At 33.5% G+C, this 21,590-nt stretch overlaps 2 protein-coding genes across 5 annotated transcripts; both read left to right on the plus strand.

Moving 5' to 3' along the window:
• The first annotated feature begins 1,597 nt into the window (after window positions 1-1,597).
• On the plus strand, window positions 1,598-10,121 carry LOC140795620 (protein S-acyltransferase 24-like). 3 transcript variants are annotated; one of them, XM_073148300.1, is made up of 13 exons: window positions 1,598-1,968; window positions 2,560-2,700; window positions 3,395-3,507; window positions 3,757-3,836; window positions 3,956-4,119; window positions 5,324-5,462; window positions 5,552-5,648; window positions 7,266-7,323; window positions 7,659-7,736; window positions 7,834-7,932; window positions 8,069-8,147; window positions 8,230-8,378; window positions 9,628-10,121. In XM_073148300.1, exons 1-13 carry the CDS (start codon window positions 1,753-1,755, stop codon window positions 9,850-9,852), a joined length of 1,638 nt encoding a protein of 545 aa, XP_073004401.1. In that variant the 5' UTR covers window positions 1,598-1,752; the 3' UTR covers window positions 9,853-10,121. The 3 variants fall into 3 exon arrangements, with proteins under 3 accessions (XP_073004401.1, XP_073004402.1, XP_073004403.1); XM_073148301.1 differs by having other exon boundaries at window positions 3,989-4,119; XM_073148302.1 differs by having other exon boundaries at window positions 1,827-1,968; window positions 3,750-3,836.
• Window positions 10,122-12,478: 2,357 nt separating this feature from the next.
• Window positions 12,479-17,003, plus strand: LOC140795682 (protein PHOX1-like). Of its 2 annotated transcripts, none has more exons than XM_073148398.1 (3): window positions 12,479-14,781; window positions 15,381-15,593; window positions 16,704-17,003. In XM_073148398.1, the coding sequence occupies exons 1-2, from the start codon at window positions 12,903-12,905 to the stop codon at window positions 15,527-15,529; spliced, it is 2,028 nt and encodes a 675-aa protein (XP_073004499.1). In that variant the 5' UTR covers window positions 12,479-12,902; the 3' UTR covers window positions 15,530-15,593; window positions 16,704-17,003. The 2 variants fall into 2 exon arrangements, with proteins under 2 accessions (XP_073004499.1, XP_073004498.1); XM_073148397.1 differs by having other exon boundaries at window positions 12,492-14,781; window positions 15,381-15,615.
• The last annotated feature ends 4,587 nt before the right edge of the window (window positions 17,004-21,590 follow it).

Raw genomic sequence — 21,590 nt, forward strand, 5'->3', positions numbered from 1 at the left:
GTTTTCTAAAAATATTTTAAAATATTTGCATAATATATATAAAATATTTTAAAATATTTGCATAATATTTTAAAAGACCTTTAAAATTAAGATACTATATCTATTTCATACTTTCATGTAAAATTTAGTAATGCATCCAAAAATAAATCAACAAAATAGAATAACAATAAATAATAACAAAGGTATTGGATTTACTCAAAAATGAAAGATCTAAAAGATTCAAAGAAATAATATCAGTATGGGTTTATAATTTATTCTAAAAAAAATTATAGAGGCAATGGATTTACTTATCTTTGATTTGTTTTATAGTAGCAATCAATAAGGCCAAGAGGTTTAGTGATGAAATATGAAGAAGACAATATAGATTAGAGAATTGGAGATTGAAGTATTGTAGGCTGAAGGAATTTGGAATTTGGAATTTGGATGGTTATTCATATTTCACCCCATCGAGAGTTTCTTTTCCTAATTAAACTTTGACTTTTAAAAAAAAAACTTATTTTTGGACTAAAATACCCATAGCATAAAGAATAGAATAAGTAAATATCAAGGATAATTTAGTCATTCAAGCATTAAATGACTCGCTCGGTTCACTAAAAATCAACTAGGTTGCACGGGCTAGTGGTTCAACTGTTGAGTTGGCCGATTTTTACTAGGGCGCATGTTTATCTAGTTTGATAACAAAATTAAACCAATTTAGTGGTTAGTTTATCAGTCCAACCATCCTATCCGGTCTAGTTCTGATAATTATGCATAAACCCTCTAAATTGTTAGAAACCTTTAATTGATAGAAGCTAACCGAAGAAAAATTAGAGAGATTTTTGATGATTTAGATGTTTTTACTTTACAGAAAATGGAAAGGAAAGAGTTGTCAAAAGATAATTTTACCTTTTAATGTGATTTATTGTTTTGTAACTTAGGCTTTTCTCAAAAAATAAATAACTAAATATAAAAAACTCATAATATATATGTTTTATTTTATATGCTTTTAAGTCATATGGAATCACTTAAAACATTAGATTGCAATCAATGACAATCTGAGTGACAAAACTGACATCATTGGCAATTTTAAAATAAAGAAATGAGAAGGACACCTGTTGAATTTTACTCTTATCTTAACTATTTTTTATTGTAAATACCAATTCATTATATTTAAGATTAAATTATAGCCTTTCTAAACTTATTATTTTTATATCGATAATTTTGAACTAATTCTTTTTTTACCACAAAGACCTATTAAACCTTGTATTTATACTTTGGAGTTTGTAGGTAGAAAACGTTAATAATTTAGGGGCTAGTTTAGGCTTCAAACATATGTGTCACCGAACAATTGCTCTGAACTAAACGCCGCCAAGACTTACTTCAATTCGTAGCGTTGCTGAGCTCCTCCAAGCTAACTGTACTATCGAGCCATTAACTGAATCAAATCACCAAATAATTTTTTTATAATATTATTTAGAATTAAAGTTGAATTTATGAGCTCCTTAGTCACGAACTACCAATACATGTAGAGTTGGTTAGTATTTAGGGGCTAAGCCTATTTAAATCTTGTATTTATACTTTAAATAAATCGAGTAAGGATTCCCTCCAATCCTGGTTGCATCGCATAACCCAATAAATCTCCGGCACGAGCGAAGCGTAGCCTCTACACCTATCGGAGGCCTTCTTCGGTTCTTCCTCCCTCTTCTTCGGTACCTCTCATCCACCTTCCGGCCCTCCAAACCGTAAATCTTAACGCCGGAGATTTCCTCGCAGATGGAGGTAGTGGAGGAAACGACGGAGGTGGGAGGAGGCGAGGAATTCCTAAAGAACGACGTGTACACGGCTGCGGCGTACGGCGATGTGGAGAAGCTGCAGAGATTGGTGGAGGTCGAGGGTTGCTCACTGGCTGATCCCGACGGGATCGGATACTACGCTCTCCAATGGGCCGCTCTTAACAACCGTACCGCTGCACTCCAGTACATAATTGAGGTAATTTTCCGCATTTTAGATGGATTTAGAAGTTTTGGTGGATTACTCTATCATAATTCAAATATTGTATCTTTGATGTATCTATTTGGTTGTTGACGAAATTATGGTCACTGCTGTGATAATTAAAGTGCTGCTCTTGCTGAATTTCGAGTCCTAAGCTGGATTTTTAATTCTAAGTTCTTTTGAGTATATACCCTATAAAATACAATATATTTGTCTATACTTCTCTAAATTTCATATTTGCATGGGTACCCCCGAGTAACTTCTTTGACAAATATAAGTTAAATTCGAGCCATTTAACTGTTGAATGACCGAAACACTCTTAGTCGATAGATATGTATCCGGGAAAGAGTAAAGATAATTTTTCTTTTTTATTTTGGAATATTCCGAATTTTTTTGTATTAGGTAGTAAAGGTATTTAGAGGAATATCAATGCAAGACACAACAGGTTTTGAGGTTTATACACGAAATTACCAAATTAAGGGGGTATAATCATTAGTAAGTAGTTTTAGAAGGATACACAAGCAAGAAACCTAATTGGCATAATATAGTACTACAATTATTGTGATAATGACTATGATGAATGGGCAGAATGGAGGAGATGTAAATGCGGCAGATAACACAGGGCAGACGGCACTTCATTGGAGCACAGTGCATGGCCACATCCAGACTGCTGATCACCTGCTGAAAGAAGGCGCTCAGGTTGATGCGGCAGATATGTATGGCTATCAGGTTTGGGTTCAGGATAGCGCTTTTAACTATCTTGTGGAGTTGATTTTTGACTCTTCTGCTTCTATTGGTAATTGAACTGGTTTTGCATGATTGAATTATTATGAAGATTACTGGTAGGGCTGGCACACTATTGAGAGTATGCTTTCTCTACATTTTTCCTGGATATTATTGAAAGATAAGAATTTCCACAGCACAGGATGACAGATATAATTTCCTAAGTTGTAATGAATGAAACAATTTTAACTCTGTATAGTTGTGTACAACCTAGTAATAAGCATGATTGCTTCCTGACTTTTTAGGTTGTAATAGCTTAGGTGGGCTGTCTATGTCCTTAAGTTGGTCACTTGCATTACTGTAAATTTAACTAAGATAATGTTATTGTTTCTATTCTTCCCATTGAGATGATATAAAATATTGCTCGCCTTTCCTTTCAGATGTTATTTGATTGATGTTCGGTCTTTCATTTCCGAGCATGTTGATTGACCTTTGGAACTATGTCTTAAATCTTAATCCTTCTTTTCTCAATAAATAATCACCTTTTACATCTTATGAAGTAGGTTAATGTCGTTACATACTTACATTAGATTTGTAGAAGCTCATGTGTTTCTTATGGCCTTTTTAGTTCATCTTGCTTATTTCATGGACTAGAGCCGCATCCTCCTGGGAATCCTTATCTGTTCTAATTTAAATGCAGAACACTCATGTTGCAGCCCAGTATGGGCAGACTGCATTTCTATACCATATTGTCACCAAATGGAATGCTGATCCTGATGTTCCAGATAGTGATGGAAGAAGTCCTTTGCATTGGTACAGAACCTTTATGCTCTGTTTTCACATTTGTTATGTACAAGTGCCAGCCAGTTTCATTTTACCAAAGATCTAATATATGTTGACAACTCCTTTCCAGTTGTTTTAATTTATAGTGTCATACATCTCTGTTTGGACAAGCAATATGTGCATTAAATATCACTGTGTACATTTCTTCCTCACCAACAATGCTGGCCAATAATTCTTTTCTTTCCCTCTTAAATTATTGCAACATATTGGAGCTTGTAGGGCTGCTTATAAGGGATTCATTGACTGCATACGTCTTCTTTTATTTCTGGATGCTTATAGTGGGCGACAAGATAAGGAGGGTATGTACCATGTTTATTTATCCCTTAATTTTTCCTCTTCTGTTATTGAAGTATCTTAGCAATTAGATGCATATATTATTCTATGTCTGTGTTTCTATAGATGATAACTTTGTAATTAGGATACACTCCTCTTCATTGGGCTGCTATAAAAGGGAATCTAGAAGCATGCACTATGTTAGTTCAAGCTGGAAAAAAGGAGGATTTGATGGTGCAAGATAATACTGGTTTAACCCCAGCTCAGCTTGCTTCTGATAGTAATCATCAGCAAGTTGCCATTTTTCTCGTAGGTACTCTGAATCTGGAGTTGCTAGTATTTGATTATTTATGACATTTTTGGTGCTTTGTAGTTTTCTTTTCATCTAGCTGGTATTGTGTATATTCTTCAATCATTTTAATTAAAATATTAAGATAATGGTTCTGATATTTCTGCAGTCATTTTGCATGCTTCCTATCTCCCAGAAGTTTTTAGGGCGAAGATTCTTTTTTGGATTCTCTTTTTGTGTGCGTACCATTCTAAAATCCTTTATTTATGTGTTTACACCTCAAAAGTCAAAACTTGATATTAATATGCATACTTCCATATATGTACATATCACTACAATTGAAATCAAGAATGGTCATGCCAATAGTGGCATGACACTTGGTACAGAGTGAGCCAGTGGCACACCCTTGTGCTGTGTCGTTCGACACGGGCATGTGAAGCCCTTTTTAAATTTTTTTTCGTTATATTAACTTTAGTTTCTATGTATGTTCAATATTCATATCATATCATAGAAAAATTATAAAATTTCTATTTGTATAGAATCAAAGATTTCATTTACCGGCATAAGAATAACACGAGAATATTGCATTAAATACTATGTGTTCAATTAATATTGTGTTCAATTATATTATGAAGTGTTTAATTATTAATATTAGTTTTAATGAATGTATTCAATCATATTTTGTGTTGAATGATATTTATATTTAACTGTTATTTTATCTTAATAAAATAGGTTATTTACAAAAATAATTTAAAAATAAAACACTATAATATATGTTTCATTATATATATTTAAACAAAAAATCAAATATTGATATGCCAAAGACCTAAAAATATCTTTAAATATCCTAAAAATTTATTTAAAATAGTATAAATGCGTGCCAGTGACACACAGGGCGTGGCGAGGTGTACCGACCGGCACATGCCGTGTCAATGGTGGCACGACACTGCACGTGCCATTGACATGACCATCGTTGATTGAAATATTCATAATACCTAAAATATTGCATTTCTCCTTTGGTGCACTACAATTGAAATATTCATAATACCTAAAATACCAAAGGATCTGGATCGGGATCTGCTGATCCTTCGAACCATGGAAAATACTGCATTTCTCCTAAAACAATTTCAAGGAAATACTCTTGTTTTTTCAGTGTCATGAAAAAGAAATTCTATGAAAGCTTATCATTACCTATTATAATCTTAATATGACTTACGTTGACAGGGGAATGCTACAAGAATATTTGATAGACTCTATGGAGGGAGCAGCCAGTTTGGAAAGCTATCAAAGTTAGGACATGCACCTCTCCTTTGGTGCACTATAATTGCTTTGCTTGCCACATATATGTATTCGGTCATCCCAGGTGCTCTTAATTACGCAAGTCAGCATATCACAATTTATTATATAAATATTCTGATAATTTATGTGGACTTCCCTTTTCTTCCTACGCAGGATTTAATATTTGGAATTTATCTTTATCTGGACTGTTTGCATGGCTAGGTGTTTTTCTTGCTACTGCTGGACTTGTCATGTTTTATAGGTGTAGCAGGTAAAACATTTCTAGCAGGCATGCCATTTGGTTGTCCATTGGTGTGGTTTTTACATATAACTAGTACGGTTGAAAGGTGTAAATACATCATTTGTTGCTCATGTTAACCTTGTTACATCTGTCAGTTTTCCCAGACAGATGATGGCCAAAATATGTATAAACATAGGCAAAACATACCTACACTCAAAAATTAGTTACAAGTAATCTCTTCATGTTGATGACACACACATACACCCCAATGCATGCACATATATAGTTGGCATGTGTGTATAAAAAATTAATTCATATAAAACAACCAGGCTTTCTAGGCTGCCAATTTGTACCATGAATGCAATTGATTTTCCTATCTTTCCATTGTTGTAGATAAAGGTAGCATTCCATCAGTTCTTGGTCTTTAATCTTTATTCTGATTGGAATTATATTACTCTCAAGATATCGTTCCACCATACATATTTTTGGTCCGTAATCATCTCTAATTTCTCTACCCTCAAATTGAAGAAGCCCCACAAGAAAACTTAAAGTATAGAAGTTAGAACTAGGTTATTATGTGGATACTTCTATTTTTATGAGACTACTCCTAGACTCTTTGTACTCCCTCGAGTTCCTGCTCATCCTCCTATTTGAGAATCTTCTTTGGACTTGTGTCACCACTTCGTGCTTGTTGGGAATTCTTCCAATCTCACTTTACACTCATGACACATATAAAACTTTCCTCTTTTTTTATTCCTATCTCTAGGTCACATGAAGCACTATTACATGAACCTGCAGGTCCTGAAAACACCATGCCTTTCTGTTACATCTGACTAACGAGCAAGGACAAGTCTGAGCATGTAGGTCAACTCATAAGGTGACTTATGTGGATCATGTCTCTATTTACCAGTGGCCTTTCCTAAGGTTAAGTTGTTGTCTTGGGTGTCTTGGGTGTGCATAGGGATGCCTCAAGTAGCCTGCTGCTATGACCAAAGAATCTATTCTTCCTTGCATTGCCAAATGTCTTTCAACAAAATAAAATTGGGAGCTGCTTTGAGAATTCAGAGGAATAGATGGCAAACAAGCCATGGTGAAGGAAAGTTAGGGAAACCGAGGATTCGTCCAAATGCAGTCTCTTAAGGAAATTACACTCAGTGAAAACCAGATTCTTTCACATAACCATTAGTTTGAATCCATCATTCTAGAATTTACTCTCTAAGTTATTGTGACTTGCAAATAGAGAACCGTCCAATTTAAACTACTGAACAAATTAAAATGAAATGAACACAGGTTGACATTCATGTTTATGTTATTGGTTTTCAATATGTGTCTCATATCACAATCACAAAGATAAATTGGTGTGCATGCAATTTAGAGATTTTCAAACTTAATTTTCATGGATTAATATATTTCATTCATTCTTCTACTCTTGGTCCATCTATCATTTATCAAGTCAATTATCAAGGCAACTATTCTTGTATGACAATTCAAATCTCAAACTAAAATATATTGAATTATTGTCACTATTTTTGTTTATGTCTATATTTTTGAACCGTGAAACTAAGTGTTCTATCTTCATGATGTTTATATGACACTTTGATTTCAATTGACTTTTAGATATATATGCTCATTGTGCTTTTGCTGCAGGAAAGATCCTGGTTATGTAAAAATGAACCCACGGAATTCACGAAACATAAGAGATGACGTGAGTTGAAAAGTATTGCTAGTTAATCTTCGTAAGATTAGTATCTTGATTTCTTGCTTTGTTCATAGACTAAAAAGGTTAGATTTATTTGTTTATGTACACCTTTTCCTTCTTAATTGTCAAACAGAATTAGGTTTCCCTTTGTCCTTTTTCTGTTAAGCTTACTTCTCAATATAGTATCTTGTAAAACTTGAACGGTAGCAGTAAATAGAAAAGGAAGCAAGTTATAATTTATCTAGAGTTTCAAGGGTTGTTAGCAGATATTTCAAACCTCAAATATTACTTTCACTTGAAAGCTCATAGTCTTTTAAAACATCGAATATTTATGTTTTTAGGAACCTTTGTTAAAGGTGGATTTAGGCAATCCAGCTCTACTGGCTGGGAATTGGTCCCAGCTATGTGCATCATGCAAGGTATAACTTTGCCACAAGGCTTTTATATTTCTTCAATTTACATTCAAGTTCTTAAAAGTTAAAACTTTCTGATTCTACATGCATTTATATTTCTTAGATCGTTAGGCCTTTGCGAGCAAAGCATTGTTCCACATGTGATCGCTGCGTTGAACAGTTTGACCATCACTGCCCTTGGGTATCTAACTGCATTGGCAAGGTACACGTTATTCTCTTTTCATCTTATTTTATCTGTCTACCTTGATCTTTAAAGTCAATAGTGTACTAGAGTATATTACTGTAGTGTATTTCTTTATCCTCCGTTTTATTAGCAGAGACATGGCTTGTAAGTGCAGAAAAATAAGCGGGATTTCTTTATGTTTCTCCTTCTGGAAGTTTCTGCCATGGTGATTACTGGTGCAGTGACCATTATAAGTATGTATTCTCTGAGCTTATTTCTTTGCAAGTTACCACTGCTTCATAGTATTTAGTACTTCATACTTATTTCATGCTGTAGGAACTGTGAGAGATCCAGCTGCTCCAAAAAGATTTGGTGCATGGTTAAACTATTCTGCTACTCACCATCCCGGGGCACTATCATTTTTGATAACAGACTTCTTCCTTTTCTTTGGTGTTGTGGCTCTAACTATTGTACAAGCAACACAGGTATGAAAAATAGGTACATGAACTATTTAGTTAGTCAACAATTGATTTGTGGGAATGGCCAATGAATTATTCATCCATTGCTGCATGACTGTAGCCTAACATGGCATTGAACTGGATTCTTGTACCTTGGTGTGAGAAAAATTGTTACTTGTTCGTGTCTTTTTATAATTCTTCTCTCATTAATGTGCATAGTGAGGATTTATATGAGGCTTCATTTAGAGTTGCTTTTTATTTATTCCTCTTTCTTTTTTAGAGGGAAATTGCATTTTATTCCCTATAGTTTAGCTCAATTTTATAAAATCTCTATATACTTTCAACTTAAGTACTTAATCTTAATATGATTTTGATTAAAATGCAACTGTTATTTTTTTTTTATCAAATTTGACTAAACTAGAGGTTGAATTCAAAAATCTTCATTAAAGACAAAGTTGTAGAAAATTTCATAAGTTTTTAACGTATCTAAAGTAATACCAATCAGATTTTAAATAATAATTATATTAAATAGATGTATATTTTTGTCATATCTTTGTCATCTAAAATTCGATCAGTATTATTTTAGATATATTGAAAAGCTTATTAGGTCAGCTGCAATTTTGCCTCTAATAAGAATCTTCAAATTTGACTTCTAATTTAGTCAAATATGATAAAAAAGATAATGATTGTACTTTAGCGAACCATAAAAGATTAAGTACTTAAGTTAAAAGTATATAAAAATTTTGTGAAATTGAGCTAAACCACAGGAGGTAACATACAATTTACCCTTATTTGTTCTTCTCTATAGTCCATACTAGGTTCTAGTTAATGAGAATGGACTTCTTAATAGGAGAAAAGTTGGCCATAGTTATTATTTTCAGTACACAATGTCAAGAAACATGTTTCTTTCACTTCTAACTTCAAATTCTGGTCCTGTTATAACTCTTTGATTTTGAAGTTCTATCCTATTGCTCAAATGAGTCTGGAAGATCACCTTTGAATTAATTTACCTCTTGACTTTTCTGTAGTGTTCTTGTGTATGTGACATTTTTGTGCTGAGTGACGTTGCTGGTTTATATTAGTCCACACACTCCTTTATGGCATTACCTTGAATATTTATTAATTATTTACTGCAATCCTCCTACCATTTCATTTTCCATGTTCATACATTCCTAACTTTCTCATGACTTACCAGCTTACTAAGCTGCCAAGTTTTGAATACTTGCTAGATTTGATCTAGTTATTCCTTGTCTATCTACTTCTTTATCTTCTGCAGATTTCACGGAACATAACAACAAACGAGATGGCGAACGGCATGCGGTACAGCTATCTCAGAGGGCCAGGTGGCAGATTCAGAAACCCTTATGATCATGGTATTCGCAAGAACTGTTCTGACTTACTGATAAATGGGTACAATGAGGATGTGGAACACCCAGAACAGCCATCACTCTCTGCACTAGAACTGGGGATGATTCAGATGGCCAGTGACAGGGCTTTATAGAATGGAATCAAATAACATTATGATAATGGCGGCAATCAGTATAGATGTTCAAAATCTCAGGGGCATGTAAATGCATCAGAATGCACTCATAACAAGACCAAGAATTCCCTCTGGACTTGGAGTTTGGCCTCGGACATGCCACATATTAAATGTTCACAATGAACTACTAATTGTAAATTGATGACCTTTCAAACTAAGTAGTTTAATATCTTAATTGGATGCCGAATAGTTTAATATTTTTTAATAATAAAATGCTTAATTGTCTAGCATTTTACGTGGAAAAGATAAAATCATCTTTCTCTTTGATAAATCTTCGAACAGTTAAGCATTTTTCTTTCAATAAAAATATTAATAAAATTAGCGTTTTAGTTAGAAGACAAGAAGTTGAACTCATTTAAAAATAAAACATTGAACTTATGGGCGTTTTTACTACAATAAAATGGTCAGAGTGTGATTTATTTCTCATCCTCTTTACGTGAGAGTAGCGCCAAAGAGCAGTCTGGTCCATAAAAAAAAAACTTTTTTTAGGTCCTTTTGCAAAACAAAACCAAAACTTCATGGTCATGCAAATTTCTCAAAATATTTTAAGGAAGACTTGCAATTTTCTCAAGGGACATCAATCCTGCCACTCTCCAAGAAAGGGAAACTTATAAGCTTTCCAAGAGTTTTTGACCAAGCTGAACTCTTTTAAAACTTATATACTAAAATAGATGACAACTAAAACATAATATCAAAAAGAATCTATTTAACTGTAGCTCTAATTAAAATGCTAAATTATTAAGCATTTTATCTTGCTAAAAGTATAACATTAATTATATCAATATTAATTTTTATATAATGCACTGATATAATCAATATTTTATTGAAAAAATGCTAAAAATTTAATATCTTTTTAGGTACAGAGAATACACATAAAACACTAAATAATTTAAGTGTAATTGTTAAAAATACTAAACTATCCAACACATTATTAAGATGATGAACTATTCATTTTCTTAAATCACGATATTCTACTTTGGACATATAATATGTCATTATGAAGATGAAAGAAAAATTAATATAATATTTAATCAAAACTTAATTCAACCTTAAACAAAAAATATATAGGTGAAAATATAAAGAAAAAGTACTTTGTAGCATTATAACTTTATACTTAGTTATCCATTTTAGTCAATAAATATGCCATTGTGAAAATATAGAAAAGTTAGAATTACATAATTATTTTCTGTAGCCAACTGTGCTTAAAACTACAAAAAAGAGAAAAAAAAAATTGTAGCTCTAAAATTTTTTCAAATTTTTTTTTTTGATAAAATGCTCAACTCTTCAGCATTTTCTAATGATCATCAGCATTTTAATTTCGTCTAGGTAAAAGGTTAAACTTATTAGCGTTTTAAGTAGGGCTATAGTGACATAGACTCATTTTGGTATTAAATTTAAGGTATGGTCTACTTAGGTATATAAGTAGGGTTATCAAAAAAGCTTGTGGGCTCGTGAAGCTCATGCTTATGAGCTCAACTTGTTTATATTCTGGCTCGAGCTCTAGATGAGCTAAGCTAAGTTGAAGCTAGCTCGTTTGAGCTCAGTTTGATTAGGCTCGATATTGTAGCATATATATAATATCAAATGCTCTCTCTCTCTCTCTCTCTCTCTCTCTCTCTCTCTCTCTCTCTCTCTCTCTCTCTCTCTCTCTCTCTCTCTCTCTCTCTCTCTTTCAATTCTTATTTCATACCCCTACAAGACCGCGTTCTCATCGGAGTCGCGTCTTCTCCTCTCTCCCTCTATCCCTGAGCTTGGAGTAGTACCATGGCTAGGGTTATGGTTTCAGTAATGGCCTTTGCAAGGCCTCGATGGAACCAAGCGGGCATGACCTGTGTAGTCGAGGATGGAAACTCCTCAACTTCTGACAATGTTGATGTTGGTGGTGTGAAGCTTTGCTCTGGCTGGTGAGAGACGTGCGAAGACTCCTCCACTAACTTTGCTCTTTGGCAAGCTCTCCCCATCACTGGCGAGGACTTCTTCCGACGAGGTCGAAATGAAGACAGTGACGACACCAATGCCCCCTCCCTCTTTCATCGCCTCATTAATGTCCAGCCTCCAAATCCTCTCGTCGAACTATCAAGTTGAGCTCGAGCCTCATCAAGTAGGAGATGAACCGAGCTTAGCTCAGCTTTTCCAGCTCAAATCGAGCTCGAGCCGAGCCAAACTTGGCCAAGCTCGCTCAAGCTCGGTTCTATTACACCCCCTTCATATAAGTTTTTAAAGAGGGCTAGTTTGGTCAAAAACTCACTTTCTAATTCCATTTTGGGTTGTTAGGAGTAAATATTGATAAGTTTCTCGGCTCCGCTCGGCTGGATTACACCCCTAATATTACAAGTTTTAAAACAGGATTAGTTTGGTCAAAAACTCACTTTCTAATTCCATTTCGGGTAGTAATATGGGTAACTTTCTTCATTTCCACAACCAAATAATACTCTAATAATTCTACTAAACCAGCGCACGAATTTGGACGGCCGCGGCTTCGCTGTCTTCATGTCTCCGTCCACTCGATCCCGTTAACATTCTGTTTAGATTCTTGAACCTTTCCGTTGTCATCCGACAAAAAAAAAATATTAAGCCGAATAGAAGCGATGGGATTGCGCGCTGTTCCCATTGCTTGATTAAAGGAACAAGCTTTTCTTCCATTCCCTCCGATTTCGAGTGCAATTTGGAGCTTTGCCTATTGGGATTTCTGATGCTGGGGAGGCTCGAAATAGCGATTTGAAGAGAACCCACATCGAGATAAGTTTCCTTTCCCCCCTTATCTGAACGATTCCTGAATCAATTCGTCGATTTCTGAGGGAAATATTTGGATTTGGTTGAAAGATTAAGGTTTTATTATTTCTTACGAGGAGGTTAAAGAAATACCCATCTCTTTATTTGATTCAATTCTGCTTGCGGAAGAATCTCTCAGTTTGTTCTGGTTGGTCAGCGTGGAAAAGGAGGGAGTTTTATTACAGATTTGGGGTTTTCTTTATAGCTAGATTTGGAATATTTGTATCTTGATCTCAGAGATGGGTAAGCCTGAAGCCAAGAAAAAAAGGTCATCAGGAGGTAAATTGAGCAAGACTAACTCAAAAAATAGCAGAGCCAGTGACCACAGCCCGAAAGTTCTCGATAATGACATGACTATCTTCATTGATATGGCTAACGCATTGAAAGATGATGGTAACAAGCTCTTCCAAAGGAGGGAGTATGAGGGAGCACTGCTCAAGTATGACAAAGCCATCAAGCTCCTACCCAAGAGCCACATCGATGTCGCGTACCTCCATAGCAATATCGCCGCTTGTTATATGCAGATGAGACCTGAAGAGTACCATAGAGCGATAAATGAATGCAATTTGGCCCTTGAGGTCTCTCCCAAGTACAGTAAAGCTCTATTGAAGCGAGCGAGGTGTTTTGAAGCCTTGAACAGATTGGATTTGGCATGTAAGGATGTTGATGAAGTTCTAAATTTGGAGCCGAACAATCTCACCGCGGTAGAGATTTCTGAGAGAGTCAAAAAGGCAATGGAGAAGAAGGGTATTACCTTGGATGATAAGGAAGTGGTGTCACCCCCAGAAATTGCTGTTGTGAAAGAGAAGCCTAAGAAGAAGAAGACCCAGAAGTCTGAGGATAAGGTGGTTGTTGAGGAGGAGAAGCATAGCGAGATTAAGGAAGAACCTAATAAGGTTGTAAAGCTAGTCTTTGGGGAGGACATAAGATGGGCAGAGATACCAGCTAAGTGTAGCATGTTGCAGTTGAAAGAGGCAGTTCTTAAAAAGTTCCCAAGATTAAAGGCAGTACTTGTCAAATACAGAGACAAAGAGGGGGACTTGGTGACAATCACTAGATCTGAAGAGCTAAGGTGGGCTGAGGAATCAGCAGATCCACAAGGATCAGTTAGGCTGTACATTATAGAAGTTGATCCTGAGCATGAACCTATTTTTGAGGAGGTAAAAAATGGTGCTTCAGTTCAAGGGCTAGATAAAAGTCATAATGGCATTTCCGAGAACGGATCCAAGCATGATGATGAGCAAAGATCTTCAAGTATTATTGATGACTGGGTTTTGCAGTTTGCTCAGCTATTTAAGAACCACGTCGGTTTTAGTTCTGATGCATGTATAGATCTTCACGAGATTGGCATGAAGTTGTACTCCGAAGCAATAGAAGACACACTCACAAGTGAAGAAGCACAGGAAATATTTGAACTTGCTGAGCGAAAATTTCAGGAGATGGCAGCATTGTCCCTGTTTAATTCTGGCAATGTTCATATGTCTCGAGCAAGGAAGAGATTATTCTTGTCAGAAGATTCTTCCAGGGAATCCATACTTGCACAAGTCAAATCTTCATATGAATGGGCGCAGACAGAATATGTGAAGGCCGCAAATAGATATGAGGAAGCTTTGAAGATTAAACCAGACTTCTATGAAGGCCTTCTTGCACTTGCCCAGCAACAGTTTGAGCAGGCAAAGCTTTCTTGGTATTATGCCATTGGATGTAAAGTAGATTTGAAGACCTGGCCTACATCAGACATCTTGGAACTATTTAATAATGCTGAAGACTATATGGAAAGGGGAATTGAGATGTGGGAGGAGAAGGAAGTGCAGCGTTTAAAGGAACTGTCCAAACCTGATAAGGGAAACACCCTCGTGCATAAAATGGGCTTTGGATATCTGAAGGATGTATCCACAGATGAAGCAGCTGAACAGATTTCTATTCTGAGGTCTCAAATAAACATTTTGTGGGGAACTATGCTTTATGAGCGCTCAGTTGTAGAATTCAAATTAGGCCTTCCTATTTGGGAGGAATGTCTAATGGCAGCTGTTGAAAAATTTAGGCTTGCAGGGGCTTCTCCAACTGACATTGGTGTGATGATAAAAAACCATTGTGCTAATGAAACTACCCAAGAAGGTAATATGATTTATTTTCAATAGCGACAGTGCCTTATCTTGTGGAAAGAGAACATACAGATGAATAGACAAACTGACTGAACGTAGGAAGTAGGCCACTTGGGCTTATGGATATAGTAATAGTAGGACTTGTTGATAAATTGGCTGTGCTATGATTGTTCCAGATCAAGTGTGTCTGAGCTTTGAAACTTAATGACAATTCCTGATTATGAGCAACTATAATAATATTATGGACAGTCCAATACTATTACAATTTTTGTGATATTCATGTTTGTGTTTGCATGAATGAACACTTCGACAGAATACTACTGCTCTTTCTTACTTGGTTTTGATACCAAAAACTTTTCTGCAACCGATCATTACTGTTTGTATAGAACGTACTATATGCACTGCTAGAATGTACTTCTATATAATGGTTCACTTTTACACCAACTCTGGTGAACTATGCTCTCAGCAATACTGATATGTTGTTTTGACACTTTTGAACTGAAATCAAAATAGTGAAATTCTAGAATAATTGTAATGTTAAACTTTAAAATTAAAATTAACTTCTATTTTCAGAATTAGTTAAAACACTAAGATATTTTCTTTCTTTTGTAGGCCTGGGCTTCAAAATTGATGAGATAATTGATGCTTGGAATGAAATGTATGATGCTAAAAGGTGGATCACTGGTGTTTCATCTTTCCATCTTGAACCATTATTTCGGCGGAGAGCCCCAAAGCTGCATCACTTATTGGAGCATATATAGTACGTTTTGTTATTGCCAGCATCGGGGGACTAGAGTTGAGCTTCAGCATCAATAAACTATAAAGGTTTGTTTTCTTAATGAAGCAGGTAATATCCATTCGCTTGGATTATTATGATGTAATCCAGTTAGTTTATTCATTTGGTACATTATGTAGAGTTAAGTGTTTAAACTTTTAATACAGCACTATGGATTATAGCAATAGTTTATACAAAATTGAAACCATTTAACTCCCAAGTGCATGCTTACTATTTATCTTTCAAAAGATGGTCCCAAGTCCTGATAAAGGAGGAGGGTTGCATTAGGTTGAGAGCCAACAAAGAAGTTTTTTGCAAGAGAACTGTAAAAATGGAACCTTAAAGAATTATATATGGAGGTTTTATTGTCTTGTTCAATTCCAAGATTTTTTTTCATCCCTCACTTTGAAGCAATTAATCTTGTAACCTCTGTGGCGATAACGAGAGACTATCTACTTTTGTGTAATGCAAAGTTTTAACCAAAATAAACTAATTTTACAGGCATACAGAACCCGAAGTAGAGATGATACATGTCATGATACACTTAGTACCAAATACAATTCTTTTCTCAATAGTTTATACTTTAACTAGGAAATTAAGAAATTTCTTTTTTCAGCTCATACTATAATTAGTGTATCAGGTCATCCACTAGAAATTGGGAATATTGGTCTCAGAGTCATGCCTATTTCTTGCCTCACTGTGTCCTAACACAAATATCTTGAGCACTGGGACCCAGGCTGCTTATTTTTGTGCTTTTGACAGCACTCCTTTATGTAAATGTCCAGGATTGTGGAAACAAAGCCAACTGATAAGGAATCGACAACCCTCTAAGACAATCATTCTACAGACACCATTAAGTAAAAACCAGAATGCTTGTCTAGAGTCTAGACTACACACATGTATGCTAGATTGGCTTAGCATGAGTAATAACTATTGTAAGCTACTTCATATTATGACATCCTGGTAGAAGGGCTTCTCTGATTAATGTGCACTTTGTCAAAGTTTATTTTACATCTGTAAAGAGGATATGTTAATTGCTGTTACTTATCAGATTGGTTGTTCTGATTTATGACTACTGAAGCTCTTTTCTCATATTCCTTGCGAAAGAGATGCAATTTCCTAATAACTATAAGTCTAACATAATCTGCATCTATCCACAGATTATTTGCTGGTGGGGATGGTATATATTGGATTTTCTTTTTTAATGTTCTTATAGAGAAGAAAGCTTGTTGATTTTACAGCGACGGAATTGTTTGCCAAAATTACAGAAGACTCTCTGGAAATATGTGGTGATATCGAGAAATATAAGTTTTTTTTTTTTCCTTCATTTGATTCTGACTGCAGATGCTGTCAATTTATTACTTTAAAAATGGTTGGAGAAGAGATTGCAGATTCTTTGCTTTTGCATATGGATCATAGCAAAAGATATATGAGAATCACTTTGATTTGTTTGAGATTTATTAGCTTGAGTAAATTATTTTGATTTGTTCAACATTTGCCCAGATGAGGAGAATGGTCATCATTAAGCATTGTTAACATTAGTCAACTGAAATAATTGATTGGAATCACGTTGACGATGAGTGCCATGGCAATATGAGCCTTGAGAGTAATGGCTCCTAATCGTGGACTCCATTTTCAGACCTTTTTTTAATCCTTTTTACAAAGTATATGTTTATTTTTAAATTAAATTAGAAGAAAAAAACTATTTGAGAAATATGTTTCTTTTTTAAACTATTTGGAGGAATATATGGAGTTATATATATATATATATATATATATATAGAAAATATTTGGTACTAAAAAATACCATGCCTTTAATTTGCTTTTATTTACACTATCATATGGATATTTCAACTATTATATTTTGCCTAAAATGCCTCAAAAGTATCCTAATATTAGTTTTCTTAACCATCAGTTATCATATAGATGCAAAATAATTGTAATACCCTTGAATGAGTTTTTTTAGGTTAAGGTAAAAATAAATAGAGAACTAGATTTCCAAGTCAAATGAGGTGTATTAAGGTATTTTAACTTTTTAAGTTTCAAAAGTAATAAAATACTCTCTATTTATTCCATTAATTCTTATTAGAGTAAATTTAACCTGTGGTGTTTTTCTCAAAATAATAAAAATAATAACAATAATAACCCGTAATACTTTTAAAGCGCTAAAAGTAAAATATAGAGGTCAAATGATAAAATAAAAATTTTAAAAAAATTATTTTGCTTTCTTTCATGAAAATTGTGAAAATTTTGTATTGCTCTCAAAACTTTCAGAAGAATTAAGTGTAAAACTTCTTGCAGCATAGCATAGCAATTAGCAACTACCATGAGATGAATGATTAAAAATTAAAGATTAAAGATAAGATGTGAAGGGCAAGGAAATTAGTAGCCTAATCAGGTGAGCTCATCTTTCCTTGTACCTTTTTTTTTATCACTAGAGAGTGACAAACAAACATCTAAATTAAATAAAAGGGTAGGTAGGAGAGAATTAGTACATTGGCCCTTGACAACTATATATGTTGCAACATCATATACCATTACTCTATGCATCACCATCAATTGATGGAGAAGAATAGATCTCCTCTTCTATTTCTTCCAATTTATGGTAATATTATAGGTATGCAAAGGTTAGAATATGTATTCTAAGAATGACCCCAATTGTTTAGTCATTGGGTGCTAACATTCCACAATGATTTTAGCATTTTTATTATTAATTTTTGATAAAAAATTTAATAGTTGTAACGCGGTGAGATATACTTTCAAGATATGAAATTGTTCGTCTCCTCTGCCGCTTTAAAAGTAAATTTATTAGACTATAAAATATAAAATATAGTGTTCTCTAATGTCTTAAACTTTTAGATTAATTCGTGAGTTCGAATTCTATCAAATTTAAAATCATCGTTCTCTAAATACTTAAGTTTTTAGGATAGTTGGTAAATTAATATGGTATTAGAGTAAAGATCTTGAGTTTGAATTCCGTCGGCCACAAAATTATCACTATCTAATAGCTTAAATTTTTAAAATAATTAGTGAGCTTACAAATTTATTTCGAATAATTTTATAACATAGATAAGAATACAACTTTTATCCCCTTCCAAACACAAAAAGGACCACTATAAAGATGTAATCTATGGAGTGGTCTAAGAATAGAGGAGGATAAAGCAATCTTATCCCCTTTCCCAACAAAAGAAGGATCACTATGAGGAATTGGAAGTTATCTAATATGGACTCAAAAACCTCTGCATCCAATTGGAAGAGGGGGACAAATAATGTGATCCTTTGTCTGTTCATGTTTCTACACTGTGATCCTTTGTATAATACATTCATGCACTTTTCGAGAATGCATTCATCACAGGGAGATTGCATTTATTATTATTATTTATATCCTAACTTATTGATTATATTATGAGTTTAATCTTTAAAAAAGATCATGAATTAAATTCAACCAGAAAGCATCCGATAAAATAAAGAATGTTTCAGAATGTATAATACATTCATGCACTTTTCCATAATACATGCATTATACTTTCATTTTGGATATTATTTTTATGGATAAATTCACTTAGATTCCCTGAATTATTACTATTCTTCACATACTAGATATTTTTATTACCCTCGTTCATCCTCTTAAATTAAGAAAAATATTTAATATTTTTTTTTTAAAGCCCGGAACAAAAGTAACTATACAGATTTGATTTCTAAACTAAAAAAAATAGATTCAAATAATATAGGTGGTTATAAAAACGGTGATAATTTATGAGTCTAATAGAAATTATCCCTTATTTTTATTAGCGAAGGAGTTGTATTAGTAAGAGATGGTAAGAATTTATTATAAAATTTTTAATACTTCATAGATCTATATATTCAAAAAAAAAAGTTCAAAAAAGGTATAGAAAAAATAGTAATAAATCTGGGGGTTAAAATATAATAGAGTTGAACCAATTAATTGTTAATCCAAGATGAGATCTAATCTACTATATAGTAGTTAAGCGGGGTCGTTCTTTTAAACTTAAAAAATTAAACATCTTTTATAGAATGCTAAGTTATCGTACGAGAACACCACCATATAGGAACAACCATGACAACTAATATATATATATATATATATATATATATATATCTTTTATATTAAATAAAAACTTTGGAGAATGAGATGAGTCACACAAAATGTCACTTCCTCTATGACTTCATATTAACAAATTCTCATTACTCATTAGATCAGGGGATGCTTGAATTTTTTTTATTATTATTATTTTATTTGAAACTTTAAACCAATCCTGTTGCCACTTCTTCACTTTAAAAATTGATCAAAAGAGCTTGGGAATTTTATAAGCAACACTTTACCTTTTTGCTTTTATTTATTGCTTTAAAAATATCTCACAGAGGACTATTTTAGGTATTTTATTTTTATTTTTAAAACTACTAAATGTCTTTTTTTTTGTTTAACTAAAGTGTTTTAAACAATAAAGACTATATTATAATTCTATTTTTTTAAATGGGAATATGTCACAAACTAGATTTGGATTAATCTAGAAGTAAGAAAATTATAAAAATTTAGATGGTGGTAGTCTCGTGAGTTAGGGTTCTAATAGCTCTAATTTCATCTAAATCGGAGATCGGGATGAAAAGTTAAAAATAAAATAGTAGAGATAAGTCAGAACATGGCAGAATGGCAATTAACTGATGTTGTGGCGGTAGTCAGAGGGTGGCAGACGGATGTCTGCTGGAGGAAGACGGTGGCTAGGGTTTAAAAGCAGAGGTTCTACGGTTATGATCTAATTCTAGAAAGATAACGACAATCTAACAACTACAATAAAATATAAGGACGAAATAATAACTTGGCTAAACTCAGATATCTTCAATTTAATGATTATTATACACTCCTATTTATACGAGTAAAAATTCTTAGCGGATCGGATCCACGTGCGGATTATCCGATTTTATTTGAAATTCAAACAATAAAATAAAGCTAACTAATTAACTTAACTAAATCAACCTTCCTTATATTTCTCGGATTAATCCTTCGTTTTCTTTACAAATAGAATATTCTGTGAATATTTTTTCAAAACTGTGCAAGAGCTGAATTTAGCTAATTAAATAAAATCATAACCTAGGCTCTAATTAAACTAAATAAACAAATAAGATAACTATACTTAATCTATTGAGCCTAATATCTCCTTGATGTGATCTGATATGACTCGGTTCGCATCAAAATATTAGATGAATAATGAATACCTATATAATAAGTAAATTACAGATTGCTAAAATAATTTAGTTTAAGACACAGTTATAAATAGCCCTTAATAATTCAACTATACTATAAATAAAACCCTCTCCTTTTAATTATGCATAAATAGAGCACTCTATTTACTAAAAATATTAAGCTATATCTTACTTAGATAGATATAACTTAATTTGACTATTAAGTTAACTTAATAATAGAACTAATAATCTCTTAAAATAGTTTAAAGGCAAACTAAAACATCCATTTCCAATAAAGTAGGATCCATAATACTAAATTTATATTGAATCCCACGTAGTATCCAAAACTATTATGTTAAATCTCAAAATTCATATTAGATTAGAAGAGTGAGATTGGGAGAATTTTGAATTGGATGAAATATTTTATTACTTTTTATTCTATTTTCTCGAAGTGTTTGTTCCATTTTTTATTTTATTTTTTTAAAGCAGAGAGGAGGTTTTATTTATAAATAATTAAAAAAAAGTTTTATTAAATAATATAATTAAAATATAGGGTGTGATTTGTAATTTTCTGTTAATTTAAGTTATCCGGGACCGGTGTGTGGTCACTCCCGAAGAAAAAGCAACTGTAGTCAAAAAGGCGTTCTACACGTGTCAGCTTTTGGTAGCCTGACTGACAGCTGTTCCAAGCTCATGGAGCCACGTCCTGGATTTAAACCGACGCCCGCCGCTTTAAGCTTAAACCCATAGTTCCTTATCCGAAGCTCTAACCCATGGTTAGCTCAAAACCCCCTCATCGAGTTAACTTTGGGACCCGATCCCACCGTTACATTTCCAATAATACC

Source organism: Typha latifolia, chromosome 9 (genome assembly GCF_019914945.1).
Source record: "Typha latifolia isolate L0001 chromosome 9, TyphaL0001v2, whole genome shotgun sequence".
Taxonomy (NCBI): domain Eukaryota; kingdom Viridiplantae; phylum Streptophyta; class Magnoliopsida; order Poales; family Typhaceae; genus Typha; species Typha latifolia.

Bases quoted from the DNA above. Each gene is read 5' to 3' on its own strand.
- LOC140795620 (XM_073148300.1), top strand. From the start codon at position 1,753: ATGGAGGTAGTGGAGGAAACGACGGAGGTGGGAGGAGGCGAGGAATTC. The intron at 3,837-3,955 runs GTATGTACCATG...CTTTGTAATTAG, and splicing joins TGGGCGACAAGATAAGGAGG to GATACACTCCTCTTCATTGG. The intron at 8,148-8,229 runs GTATGTATTCTC...TTCATGCTGTAG, and splicing joins TGGTGCAGTGACCATTATAA to GAACTGTGAGAGATCCAGCT.
- LOC140795682 (XM_073148398.1), top strand. From the start codon at position 12,903: ATGGGTAAGCCTGAAGCCAAGAAAAAAAGGTCATCAGGAGGTAAATTG. The intron at 14,782-15,380 runs GTAATATGATTT...TTTCTTTTGTAG, and splicing joins TAATGAAACTACCCAAGAAG to GCCTGGGCTTCAAAATTGAT.